The 12,770-nt window shown below is 48.6% G+C and overlaps 3 protein-coding genes and 1 long non-coding RNA gene across 11 annotated transcripts in view; 3 read left to right on the top strand and 1 right to left on the bottom strand.

The window, feature by feature from the left end:
- The first annotated feature begins 915 nt into the window (after positions 1-915).
- Positions 916-6,214, top strand: ASDURF (ASNSD1 upstream open reading frame). Its single transcript, XM_072813200.1, has 4 exons — positions 916-1,019; positions 2,918-2,971; positions 4,178-4,253; positions 4,997-6,214. Exons 1-4 carry the CDS (start codon positions 954-956, stop codon positions 5,065-5,067), a joined length of 267 nt encoding a protein of 88 aa, XP_072669301.1. The 5' UTR covers positions 916-953; the 3' UTR covers positions 5,068-6,214.
- Positions 5,089-9,667, top strand: ASNSD1 (asparagine synthetase domain containing 1). Its single transcript, XM_072813199.1, has 3 exons — positions 5,089-6,540; positions 6,830-7,011; positions 9,305-9,667. Exons 1-3 carry the CDS (start codon positions 5,089-5,091, stop codon positions 9,588-9,590), a joined length of 1,920 nt encoding a protein of 639 aa, XP_072669300.1. The 3' UTR covers positions 9,591-9,667.
- LOC140625709 (uncharacterized) lies at positions 5,458-12,268 on the bottom strand. The gene is made up of 2 exons (XR_012025041.1): positions 12,192-12,268; positions 5,458-7,503 (listed from the first exon to the last, which is right to left on the bottom strand). It is a non-coding gene; the product is annotated as an uncharacterized lncRNA (long non-coding RNA).
- Positions 12,269-12,273: 5 nt separating this feature from the next.
- The window catches only part of ANKAR (ankyrin and armadillo repeat containing), a 51,854-nt gene continuing 51,357 nt past the window's right edge, over positions 12,274-12,770 (top strand). For all 8 annotated transcript variants that reach the window (XR_012025020.1, XR_012025021.1, XR_012025022.1 and 5 more), the window contains exon 1: positions 12,274-12,384. The gene's annotated coding sequence lies outside the window, so the exon portion shown is untranslated. The remainder of the gene's footprint in view (positions 12,385-12,770) is intronic.

Raw genomic sequence — 12,770 nt, 5'->3', positions numbered from 1 at the left:
GCGCCCGTCCTCCCCCGCGCCCGTCCGCCCCCCGCGCCCGTCCGCCCCCGGCGCCCGTCCGCCCCCACCCTCCCCCCGCGCCCGTCCTCCCCGGCGTCCGTCAGCCCGTGCTCCCGCCCGACCGCGCGTGTAAGGTCCAGTACTGGACGCCCCGTCGGTCGCGCAAGCGTAACGTGAAGCTACTTCAAAGCTTTGTTCGCTCCACTGATTGGAGGAATCAGGAAGACGTGGAAACCACGGGGCCTGCGGGGTCTCCGGAGGGCGCGGCCGTCGGGGGCGCCGAGGCTCAGCCCGGGAGGGGATCCGGCCCCGGGCGCCCTGCTCCCCGCGCGGCCTGCTGCCCCCACCGCCTCTCCCGCAGCTCCCCTGCCTGGGCGCTACCAACAATATAAAATCTTAATTTAAGAAGGGGATGGGGGGGCTCAGCAGTTAGCGCCGCCGGCAGCCCGGGGCGTGACCTCGGGGTTCGGGATCGAGTCCCGCGTCGGGCTCCCGCACGGAGCCTGCTTCTCCCTCCGCCTGGGTCTCTCTCTGTGTCTTTCCTGATTAAATAAATAAAATCTTAAAAAAAAAAAAAGCTAGCAAACAAGCGGCCCACCCCCCCGCGCTCACACCTGCTGCGGGGCGGGCACCGCGTCCACCGCCGCCGCCGCCCAGCAGGCGGCCTTTCCCGCGCTCCCGCCCTCCGCGTCCCCGCTCGGGGGTGCACGTCACGCACGACCACGTAAGGCCACGAGGGCGCGCCCGTCGCAGCCGCCGTGACCCGCCAGCTCCCACCGCCGGGCCCACGCGCTCCCGTGCGCACGCGCGCAACTGCCCCGTCGCCGCCGCCGGAGGGCGCGGGCGTTCCAGCCAGTGCGCAAGCGCAGCGAGTGAGCCTGCCGGGAAGGGGGCGGGGCCAGGGGCGCGCAGGCGCGGAGGCGGGCGGGGGGGGTGCGGCTGGCGGCGGGGAGATGCCCGGCGGGGCGCTGCGGCCCGAGGAGGGCGCCGCGCGGGGCAAGGACGAGCTCGGCAGCAGGGTGAGTGTGGGGCCCTCGGCTCTCCCGGAAGCAGGAAGGGAGACCCTGGACTTGCCCCGAGATGAGACCACGCGGCGTGGACGGAGATCGGCCGCGGCCCTTTCCCTCCGCCCTTTTCTAGCTTAGAAACCCCGCCTGCCCCAGGCCGCAGCCGCGTGTTCCGCGCGGGAGAATGTTTCCCTGCCCGAGCCGGTGGCCGGGAGCCCGCCTGGACGCCGCCGACCCCCGCTCTCCGGCAGCCCCTTCCGGGAGGCCCCCTTCCGGGAAGCCTCTTCTGACAGCCTCTTCCTGGAAGCCCCCTTCCGGCAGCCCCTTCCGGCAGCCCCTTCCGGCAGTCCCCTTCCGGGAAGCCCTCTTCCGGGAAGCCCTCTTCCAGAACCTCTTCCTGGAAGCTCCCTTCCAGCAGCCCCCTTCCGGCAGTCCCCTTCCGGGAAGCCCCTTCTGGGAAGCCCTCTTCCTGGAAGCCCCCTTCCAGCAGCCCTCTTCTGGCAGCCCCTTCCGGGAAGCCCTCTTCCGGCAGCCTCTTCCGGGAAGCCCCCTTCCGGCAGACCCTTCCGGGAAGCCCTCTTCGGACAGCCTCTTCCTGGAAGCCCCCTTCCAGCAGCCCCCTCCCGGCAGCCTCTTCCTGGAAGCCCCTTTCCAGCAGCCCCTTCCGGGAAGCCCTCTTCTGGCAGCCCCCTTCCGGGAAGCCCCTTCCAGCAGCCCCGTCCCGGCAGCCCCTTCCGGGAAGCCCCTTCCGGGAAGCCCTCTTCTTGGAAGCCCCCTTCCGGCAGCCCCTTCCGGGAAGCCTCTTCCGGCAGCCCCTTCCGGGAAGCCCCCTCCCGGCAGCCTCTTCCGGGAAGCCCCCTTCCGGCAGCCCCCATCACGGGGCGCGCCCGCTGTCGGAGCCGCGAGGACCGGCCGGCTCTGGCTCTGCCCCGTTTCCGCGTCGGAGCCCGTGGAGTCCGCGGAACGCCTGCCCGCTGCTGCTGACGCAGACGGCCGCGCTGTCGGCCCCGGGACGCGGGAATCCCGCGGGTGGCGCCTGGGCCGGGCCGGCGCGCCGGGAGCCGCTGCAGCCGCTGCCCGTGTGCTGCTTGACACCCCGAGGTGCGACCGGGACACAGGCCAGAACACCTGCCGCGTCGTGGCCCCAAACCCCCCTTTACGGACAAGGGTCGGAGGTTGCGCTTGTGCCCAGCCGTGCCCCATCCTAGTGGCCCCAGGGCCGGCGCCGCCCTCCTGGAGGGGAGAGGGACTCAGCCGAGACGGAAGGGGACCGGAGGGGGACCGCCCCGGGAGGGCTGCGGCAGGCGGGCTGCAGCTTCACGGCCGGTCCTCCGCGCGGGGCTGCACCACTAGCATGGGACTCCTGAAAAGCATTGACGTTTCATGACTTATGCTATTAAAAGAAAGGAAATCATTGAAAACTGGTATTACTTTTGGTGCCATGTTGTCTGTTTTAAATAAAAGGTACAAACTTTGTTTAGCGCCTCGGCCTTTGCATGCGTGCTGGTTGCCAACACCAACCCCTTGTCTGGTTCTGGCGCCTTCGAGTGTAATCAGTTCCTCTCCCAGCCTACTCACACCGGCACCCCATACCTGCACCCCCATACCTGCACCCACACACCTGCAACCCCCCACTTGCACCCACACACCTGCAACCCCACACCTGCACCCACACACCTGCAACCCCTCACTTGCACCCACACACCTGCAACCCCACACCTGCACCCACACACCTGCAACCCCAGGCACTGCTGTTCAGAAACGATCTGTATACTCGCAGACTGCTCGTTTGGACAGTCAGTGAATTACAGCCCCTTATCCCATCTCTCTAGTTTTAAAGGGCCCTCAATTGAACATACTTTGCTAATCTCTGATTTAAGAGCCCCCTTTTTTTTTTCTTATTTCAATAGATTAAAGAACAAAAAATTGTTGTGGATGAACTTTCTAACCTGAAGAAGAACAGGGTGAGTTATTAGGGTAATTCTGAATTGTAGGTGGGTAGGTTTGATTACATCTTATTAACTACATACTAACGTTGTAAGAATTATATGTAAGATTTGTATTTACATTAAAATATGCGAGGTTGCAGCATCTTTTTTCTAGTTACAGAGCAAAAGTGAAGTGTCCAAGATTTTATACGCATATGTGGAGAGCTATATGTTAACTATAGTTGATGGTATTTCTTACTCATCATATGTAATTTGCACTCCCTTTGAACCAAAAGATACTAATTACACAATGGTATCTTGGAGCTGTGGTCACTAATGGTATCTACTTATACTTGAGTTTGGTGTTTTCTTTTGAAATAAATAACTTATTTATATGAAGAAAGGAAACTATGCCTTTAAGTGAATGTGAATAATTATTGAAAAAATGATAAACTGCTTCCCTCTTCCCTGATTTATTTACACAAATCTTCTAAATATTTAATATGGTTATATTAGTGCCATTTCCATTAATGCATTTATAAACAGCAAGCTACAGCTTAATGTGTATACTGTCAAAAATTACATTTTAAAGTTCAAGAAGAAATTATTTTGAGCCCTTTAAAGCATTTGATAACTGACAGGTTGGCTAAACATTTCTGAATATTGTCACTTTGGGAGTTTTAGAATTTAAGGCTATCCTGATACAAACTTTCTAGAGGGCCAGTTAGGGGAATGTATCAAAGCCTTAAAATTATGTAGCACTTTGACCCAATTCAATTTATAGGAATTGATACTTGGGAATCATGGGAGTGCACAAAGATTTAGTTGCAAAGAACTTCATTACAACATGGATTCATAAAGTTGGTAATATCTTAAATGTCTAAAACTTGGTGACTTATCAAATAAACCGTAATGTTATGCCCACACAGTAATGTAAAAGAATATGTAATGATAAGTGTTCCCAAGATATTGTTCATTGATAAAAGCAAATAAGTCTGTATTAATAGTACAGAACCTTTTTGTTCAAGGAAACTGGTAGTTTGACATACGCAGAGAAAAAACATTTCACTTCAGTGTTAATGGTAGCAGTTTCCAGATGGTAGGATAATGGGTGACTTTTATCTGTATTTGCTAAGGTGTTATTCTCAATATATGTACAAGAATATACGATAAAAGGGTTCAGAGTTTTGACATATACTTTTTAGGTCAAATCATGACATTAGCCTAAATTATGTTTTGCAGAAAGTATATAGGCAGCAACAGAACAGCAACATATTCTTTCTTGCAGACCGAACAGAAATGCTTTCTGAAAACAAAAGTAAGTTTTTGCGATATATTATATAGAAATGCATGCAAAGTGTTTTCTAGGCTTTCTGTAGAAACTTATGGTAGTGTCTAAATTATACTGTCTATATCTGAATGTTTAAATATATATCTGAAGACTGGATGGTGGTATATCAAGTGAAATTAATGCCATGCTTTGGAAAAACAGTAAAAATAAGATATATAAGTTGTATTACAAAGTCATAATTATTAATGCATTCTTCAGCATATTTGGCAGATCTAGGTACAAAAACTGCCCTACCACTTCTCCTTTTGTGATTTTGAGCCTCCAAAGTTTTTGGGGGATTTAAACAAGGAGGAATGGGATGCCTGGGTGGCTCAGCGATTGAGTGTCTGCCCTCAGCCCAGGGCGTGATCCTGGAGTCCCGGATCGAGTCCCACGTCGGGCTCCCTGTGTGGAGCCTGCTTCTCCCTCTGCCTCTGTCTCTCTCTATGTCTATCATGAATAAATAAATAGAATCCTTAAAAATAAATACGCAAGAAGGAATATATAAAGTTCATAGCCTAGTGTCTGGGCCAAAATAAGCATTTAATAGACAGAAATTATTTTCCTAAAAGATAAACCTTGATCATTAGAAAGCTGTTGTAACACAGCAAATATACTTAAGTGGTTTGATCTTGGTAAATAGCCTATGTTCCTATGTTGTTCTATGAATTATTAGGGAAAGGTCCAAGAACTTTTATTTTATTTAATATTTCTTTTCCCCTACCCCACAGATATATTGGATGAACTGAAAAAAGAATACCAAGAAATAGAAAACTCAGAGAAGACCAAAGTCAAGAAATAGTCAACTTGATTTCACATAAGAATGTGTGGCATTTGTTGTTCTGTGAGCTTTTCTGTTGAGAATTTCAGCAAAGATTTGAAAGAGGATTTACTGTATAGGCTTAGCCGGCGGGGACCCGACAGTAGTAAACAGTTGGTAAAGTCTAGTGTTGGCTACCAGTGTTTATTTTCTGGTCATGTCCTTCACTTAAGAGGTGTTCTGACTGCCCAGCCTGTGGAAGATGAAAGAGGCGATGTGTTCCTGTGGAATGGAGAAGTCTTTAGTGGCATAAAGTTTGAAGCTGGAGAGAATGATACTCAAATCATGTTTAACTACCTTTCCTCTTGCAAGAATGAATCTGATATTTTGTCACTCTTCTCAGAAGTGCAAGGTCCTTGGTCTTTTATATACTATCAAGCATCCAGTCATCATTTGTGGTTTGGTAGGGACTTTTTTGGTCGCCGCAGCCTGCTTTGGCATTTTAGTGATTTGGGCAGAAGTTTCTGCCTCTCTTCAGTTGGTGCCCAGATATCCGGAGAGGTGAATCAGTGGCAAGAAGTTCCAGCCTCTGGAATTTTCAGAATTGATCTCAAGTCTACTTCCATTTCCAAATCTCTGGTTTTAAAACTGTACCCTTGGAAATCTATTCCTGGGGAGAATGTTATCAAAGAATGTGTTCATAGCCTGATTCAAATTTCAGCAAACTTGCCAACATTTGTATCAGTGGTAGCAAATGAAGCCAAACTATATCTTAAAAAACCTGTTGTTCCTTTAAATACGATGATGCCACAAGCTCCACTTGCAATTCCTTGCATTAACATCGCTGGTGTCCTACCTACAAGGGAAACACTTCAGAGGCTTCTTACTGATGGACGCATGAAGGAAGTAGTTCAACAGTTCATTGACGTCCTGAGTGTCTCAGTGAAGAGACGGGTCTTGTGTTTACCCAGGGATGAAAAACTGACACCAAGTGAGGCTTTGAAAGCTTGTGATAGGAAAGCAAATGTTGCAATCCTGTTTTCTGGGGGTATCGATTCCATGGTTATTGCAGCCCTTGCTGACCATCATGTACCTTTAGATGAACCCATCGATCTTCTTAACGTGGCTTTCAGGACTAAAGAAAAGACCGTATTAACTGGTTTTAACAAAAAGAGGAAAAAACAGAAAAGTCATTGTGAAATACCTTCTGAAGAATCCTCTAAAAATGACAATGATAGTCCTGATAAACAGTTCTGTGTACCAGATCGTGTCACAGGAAGAGTAGGCCTGAAGGAACTGCAAGCGGCTAACCCTGCCCGGATTTGGAATTTTGTTGAAATTAATGTTTCTCTGGAAGAACTGCAAGAATTAAGAAGGACTCAAATATGCCACTTAGTCCAGCCCTTGGACACAGTGTTGGATGATAGCATTGGCTGTGCAGTCTGGTTTGCTTCTAGAGGAGTTGGTTGGTTAGTGACCCAGGATGGGGTGAGGTCCTATCAGAGCGCTGCAAAGGTACGTCACAGTAGGTCTGCTCGGAGGAATTCTGAGACCTAATTTTGACCCTTTAAATAAAGCTATTAGTGTGTAGATTGCAAGAATATAGCATATTTTAATTGCGTTTAAACTGCAGTGCAACGTGTAAGACTTTTTTTAAATTGGGCATACTTTACTATTTTATGGCCTCCCTTGTGTTTTGTCAGAAAATGTTACTGTTGAGATTATAACTTTTTAGGCCTTGCTTTTGTTTTAGTTATTTTCTTTATCTTGTACGGAAAACGTGGATTTCTTTAAACTGTTACAGGTAGTTCTTACTGGAATTGGTGCTGATGAGCAACTTGCAGGTTATTCTCGCCATCGCGTGCGCTTTCAGACACATGGGATGGAAGGATTAAATGAGGAAATTGAGATGGAACTGGGACGAATATCGTCTAGAAATCTTGGTCGTGATGACAGAGTTATTGGCGATCACGGAAAAGAAGCAAGGTAATTCTAATTATCTAAGTGCTGTGGCTAGTTTTGTCAAAACACTACACCATAAAAGGAGATTTTTCAGTTCCTTTTCTTTGGAGACTGTTCAAATGAATAACAGCAGCACAACAGTATCTTGGCTTTATGCTACACACCGTCCATCGGGGAGAGCTGCGGAGGGGCCGGGGGAGCCGTTGTTTTCCAGAACTCATTCTCTATAAAATGTCTTTCCAGTAATTTTCAAAGGTGATACACTGACATGATTGTTCTCCATACTACAATGAAAGGGTCTGTAAACCTGAGATAGAGAAATGCTGAGACGAGGTACTTAAAGGGTAAGAGCCGAGGCCCTAAGCCGACACTTTCCCCTCCAGGGTCAGAGCACCCGGCTTTGCCTCTGGACATTCCTGTAAGTATCGGGCCAGACTGACGTAAATGGTGGTTCCAGTACTGGATTCCCCTCTGCTGTGTGTTCTGAACTCCGTTTGTTCTGATGTTGCAGATTACCTAAAATTTTCAAAGAGATCAAGGCACTTTCATATGTATATTCTTTCTTAATTCGGGAGTTTATTTTTACCTACGCTGTATCTGATGGTGGCAGACAAGAGCTTGGAAACAACTTTTTAAATTATTGAAGATAAAGATACATTATTTAATTCTAGAAAGCAGAAGTTTGGTCAAGTATGTTAATTTATTGTTAGTTTATTACAAGCATACAAGCATGTGGAAACCAGGAGTCCAAATAAGCTTTGTGAGAACTGGGACATCGTAGTACAACTACTCCAGCACGTCACTGTTTCTTAACTCTACTTCAGCTTTTTACAGCTTTTTAGTGTGTGTATATATGGTTTTTATAATGCGGTATGTAATATGTATAAATACTGTAAAATATTTTCCTTTGGAGGTTATATGTATTTGAGAGAGAGAAATTCAGTCCTTTATTTCAGGTAGGTCAGAGAAAAGGGATTTTATTTTATTTAGTAAAAGCGGTTAATTCTAAAGGCCCAATATGATAATGTAAAAGTGCATATGAAGAATGTTGGAGACAGTGAATACAGAATTGTGATTTAACAAATACTATGGTAGTGGCTAGATCTGAATCAATTTATTATGTATTTTGGCATACATATTAACAGTGATCGATTGATTATCTTATATATAAAATTGTTTTTGCATTTCTTTTTAATAAAATATTCCATATAACAAATGCCTTTACCCTTCCCAGACTCTATTTGAGCAAGAATAAAATGTAATGAAATAGAAACACTACAGTATTGCATTTAAAGAATTGGAGGGAGAGTTGTAAAGGGAGAGTTGTAAAGTATTTTAAACAAAAACTAGAATTTTGTAGGAAATTAGGGAAGCCAAGGGACAGAAAGTTATTTTTTTTAATCTAATACTTTGTTCTGTTATAGCATTTATCTCCATTTAAAAATGGTTTAATCAATTTTTAAAGGTTTATTTATTTCTAAGAGTGAAAGAGAGCATGAGTGGGAGGGGCAGAGGGAGAGAGAGAATCAAGCAGACTCGTTCGCTGCTGAGCGTAGAGCCCCATGTGGGCTCAGTCCCATGACCATGAGCTCATGACCTGAGCTGAAACCAAGAGTCGGACACTTAACCGACTGTGCCACCCAGGCGCCCCAACAAACTTTTTTTTAGAGATTTATTCATTTCAGAGAGAGCGTGTGTGCAGGAGCTCGAGCAGGGGGAAGGGCAGAGCAAGAAGGGAAGGAGACTCCTTGCCGAGTGCAGAGCCGGACCGGGGCTCAGTCTCCCACTGGGAGATCATGACCTGAGCCTAAGCCAAGAGTTGCACCCAACTGACTGAGCCACCCAGGCACCCCAAAACAATTTTGATACCATAAAATTTTACCGTAAGTAAATGCTTCCCAACCTCAGGATTATAGAGCCCTTCTGTATTGATTTCGTACCTCTCAAATCCATTTCATTTGACGTGATAAAGAGCAGACACAGCTTGAATAATTGAGTCAAGACTGTAGTTGTTTTCAAGGCATCCCCAAAGAAACCTTGTGAAACAAGGATTGTTCCTTCCCATAGGCCTGATTTATTTATTTTTTGAGGCAAAATTCATTTGGTGGCATATGTATTAAAATTAGTGGCATGAAGTAGTTGTTAATGTGATTAAATTTCACCTGTGAAGTTGTGTAAATAACCAGAATATTTTTTGAGAAAAAGTGTCATCAAAAATTAATTTGATGCTATAAATTTTAACATTGAATAAAATGCAGAAGAAACAATTATCACAATTTTTTTTCATATAGTAGTTATATTTATCTATTTATTTTAGATTTCCTTTCCTGGATGAAAATGTCGTCTCCTTTCTAAATTCCCTACCAGTTTGGAAAAAGGCAGACTTGACTTTACCCCGTGGAATTGGTGAAAAACTGATTTTGCGTCTTGCAGCAGTGGAACTTGGCTTAACAACTTGTGCTCTTCTGCCAAAACGGGCCATGCAGTTTGGATCCAGAATTGCAAAAATGGAAAAGAATAATGAAAAGGCATCTGATAAATGTGGAAGGCTCCAGGTCATTTCCTTAGAAGACCTCTCTATTGAAAAGGAGATTGAAGTGTAATATTTCACGACGTAACAGCATTTACTGAATGATGATTGTGTAAAAATAAAACACTTTGCTGCTTTATTATCATATAACGTAGTGGTATTGAGGTTCATTATATGAGGGCTTACTTAGCTATATAACTTACCAATTTAGTCAAATTGACACTGGAGAAAAAGAGATAATATTTGAAAGAGCAACTTGGATGATTAAAGCTGTGACACGACATCCCTCTGAGCTCTTCGTGGTCGGGTCCCACCGGCAGCACTAGGAGAAGACGGCCTTTACCAGCTCTTCATGGTGGCTGCGTCCAGAAATAGCTCAGTTTGTGGCTGTTGTCCGGGGCCTGGCGTAAACAGGGCTCTACGAGAGCACCAGAGTTCAGAGAAGCTGTGCACTTTGCTTGAGGCTCACACTCCTGAGCGATGCCCGTCACTTCTGTTCCATCTCTTAGGCAGCTAATTTTCCCCTCTCAGAACTTCTGACTCTTAAGCGTTCTGTTCCACAAATCTCTAGTCTCCCTCCCTTTGCCCTATTCTCAGCTCATGACCTGAGCTGCTCAGAGATTTCAGTTTTCAGGACAAGAAACCCCTCCACTCTCCAACACCAGAACTTCTAATGTACGTGTAGGTACAGCGTCCTTTTCTCCCTTCTCGTCCTTAGAAAGGGAAATGGGTCCGTCCACCCATCAGAAGGCTGTGCCTGTACCTGTTCTCTGTATCCCCACCCTTCTTGTCCTACCAGAACCTTATACTCTCCTCTCTGCAGTGTCTTCAGCCTCTTCTCTGTAGGGTCCTTCCTATCATCATTTAAAGTGCTCTGGCCGAGCCAATGTAGAATGCACATGCCTGGTTCTGTGTCTTCTCTGCTCATCATCTCTTGCGTCCCATCCACTCTCACTTCTCCACCTTTTCATCTCCACTCCACTCCCGCCTAACGGTAGTCCACTGAGAGCACCATACCAAGGTCACCAGAGTCTGTCCCCAATTAGGGCTGACACCCTTTCTGGATCTGGACAAACTTTGATTCTTTTCATCTTGGCAGGAAAGCAGTTTTAGGATATTGACAAACAGAAGCCTGTCAAAGACTTTCAAGTGCCCTGAATCGATCCTCTGATAAATGCAACGTTCAAACCGTACTGAGATCTTCCTGTAATAGCTTTTATCCCTTTACCTGAGGGTAGACCACTTCAAGTCTCTATGTGGTCCTGAGCACCAGGTTGACATTGCTGCTATCAGGAATAGATAAACTAGGAGATTTGCCCACCAGCCTAGATTTGAATATAATCATAATTTTTATAATAACAACATAGTTTGATACTGAAAACATCTATCATTTCTATAGTGATGATTATGTGGCGGGCACTACTTTAGGAGCCTTACATGTAAATCCAGGACAACTGCTAGGGAATTTCTGGCAGAATCCTGCCTGCAGGTTGTCTCTTTAGTCCCCAGAGAGTCTGATTCTTTAGAACCTTCTTGCTGCTTCATCCCATGAACCCTGGGATGCAGTTCTGTGTCTGTCCTTAAACAGCTTTCCCAGATTTAAGACGCTTAGCGCAAGCCATCTGGGTCCCTGAGCAAAAAACAAGCAGAAGGAGTTCTATATATTGTAAGTGCAAGCATGCAAATCTGTGAGAGAAGCTGACTTACACCCCTGCCCTGGAGCGGCAAGCATCAATTTCTGCTACTACATCTACAGCAGCTAAAATCGTGACTTGGTTGCACCAAGAGAAATTCTGCCCCCAAATTGTCACTGAAACATCCATGTTGGTAAACTCTGGACAAGTTAAGTTACCCCCTTGACCTAGTGGCCCGATGAGACTGGGCGGTCCCTTATCGATGGAACACTTCTGGCTTCTGTGCCCAGTCTCGGTTTTCCTCCTGCCTCTTGACTGCTTTTGGTGGTCTTTGCTGGCTCCATTCTCTTCGCCTGATTTTTAGATACTGAATTTCTCAGGTTTCCATCCTGGGTTCCAAACTTTTCTTCTTAACTCTTTCCCTTGGTCACTTTCCCTTTTGCGCCAGTCCTTGGCTTCACATGCCCTAAGCGTCCCCAAATGTATGCACGTCCCCCTTCCTGCCGTTCCTGGCCAACACCTGAGTACTTGAGCTGGACCTGGCATCTCCACCTGGTTCTCATTGGTACCCTGAGGTCAGTCTGTCCACAGCTGAGCTAATCTTGCCCCGATTCCCCATTTCCGCTGACAAATCCATGTCATCTGGACCACCTTTCCGAAAACACCGCACTCCCACTGGGTCTGCGGCCACGCCACCGTCCCTTCCCCGCCTGCACCTCCACGGCCACATCAGTCTGCACATCCGCTGCACCAACCGAGCCTAGACTTAGGAATGAAGTTCAGTCATGAGCTCAGCGACCTAGCGTTTAGAGCCGCAGGTGCCTCCATGACCCGATTTGTGCCCGGGTCTCTCGCTCTTTAAGCAGGGTTTTGTGGGGTTTCTCAGGAAGTTCCAGTGTGCTCTCCCCCGGGCTCTCCTCACCCGTTTCCCGCCCCTGGAAGGCTGGTCGTGGGCCTGGCAGCTCCTCCCAGTGGGGCCCAGTCCCAGACCCCGCTGCCCTGGGCCCTGCCGGCCTCCTGGGGAGCCGCCCTTGCCGCACCTGTGTGAGCCCTTTCGGGGACCCGCCCTGCGCTCCGGGTCCCCGCGGCCCGCGCTGCCTCACAACGGGCCGCTGCGTGGACGTTCTCTGGGCTCCGGGGCGACGCGGAGGTGGGATTCGGAGCCGGGAGCCCGCACCTGCGCCCCGCATCTGCGCCTGGGAGTTGCCCTAGAGGCCAGGCGGGCCTTGAACGGTGAGGGGAGGAGACCCTGCGGGCGGGGGCTCGGAGGGGAGGCCGCCGCCCTGTCTGCAGTGGTCCTGCCCACCCCACGCCGGCCGGGCGGTGCCCATGGGGTGGCCGGACCATCCCCGCCCCGGGGTCCTCCCCGCCCCCCGGGGGTCCTCCTCTCCCGGGGTCCTCAGCCCCCCCCACCGTCCTCCCCTCCTGGGGTCCTCCCCCCGCCCCCGGGGTCCTCCCATCTCGGGATCCTCAGTCACCCTCCTCCCCATCCTCCCCGCCCAGCATCTGCCCCCCCATCCTCCCCCTCCGCCCAGCATCCTACCCCCTCGTCCCTTCCCAGCATCCTCTCTCCCGGGTCCTCCCCCTCAGAGTCCTCCCACCTCATCCTCCCCTCCCAG

The sequence above is a fragment of the Canis lupus genome, chromosome 36, assembly GCF_048164855.1.
Source record: "Canis lupus baileyi chromosome 36, mCanLup2.hap1, whole genome shotgun sequence".
NCBI lineage: Eukaryota > Metazoa > Chordata > Mammalia > Carnivora > Canidae > Canis > Canis lupus.
The sequence above is the reverse complement of the archived record's forward strand: the minus strand, read 5'-3'. Positions and strand labels throughout refer to the sequence as shown.

Coding starts and splice junctions, on each gene's coding strand:
- ASDURF (XM_072813200.1), top strand. CDS start 954: ATGCCCGGCGGGGCGCTGCGGCCCGAGGAGGGCGCCGCGCGGGGCAAG. Junction 1,020..2,917: donor AGGACGAGCTCGGCAGCAGG/GTGAGTGTGGGG, acceptor TTATTTCAATAG/ATTAAAGAACAAAAAATTGT. Junction 2,972..4,177: donor CTAACCTGAAGAAGAACAGG/GTGAGTTATTAG, acceptor TATGTTTTGCAG/AAAGTATATAGGCAGCAACA.
- ASNSD1 (XM_072813199.1), top strand. CDS start 5,089: ATGTGTGGCATTTGTTGTTCTGTGAGCTTTTCTGTTGAGAATTTCAGC. Junction 6,541..6,829: donor CCTATCAGAGCGCTGCAAAG/GTACGTCACAGT, acceptor AAACTGTTACAG/GTAGTTCTTACTGGAATTGG. Junction 7,012..9,304: donor GATCACGGAAAAGAAGCAAG/GTAATTCTAATT, acceptor TATTTATTTTAG/ATTTCCTTTCCTGGATGAAA.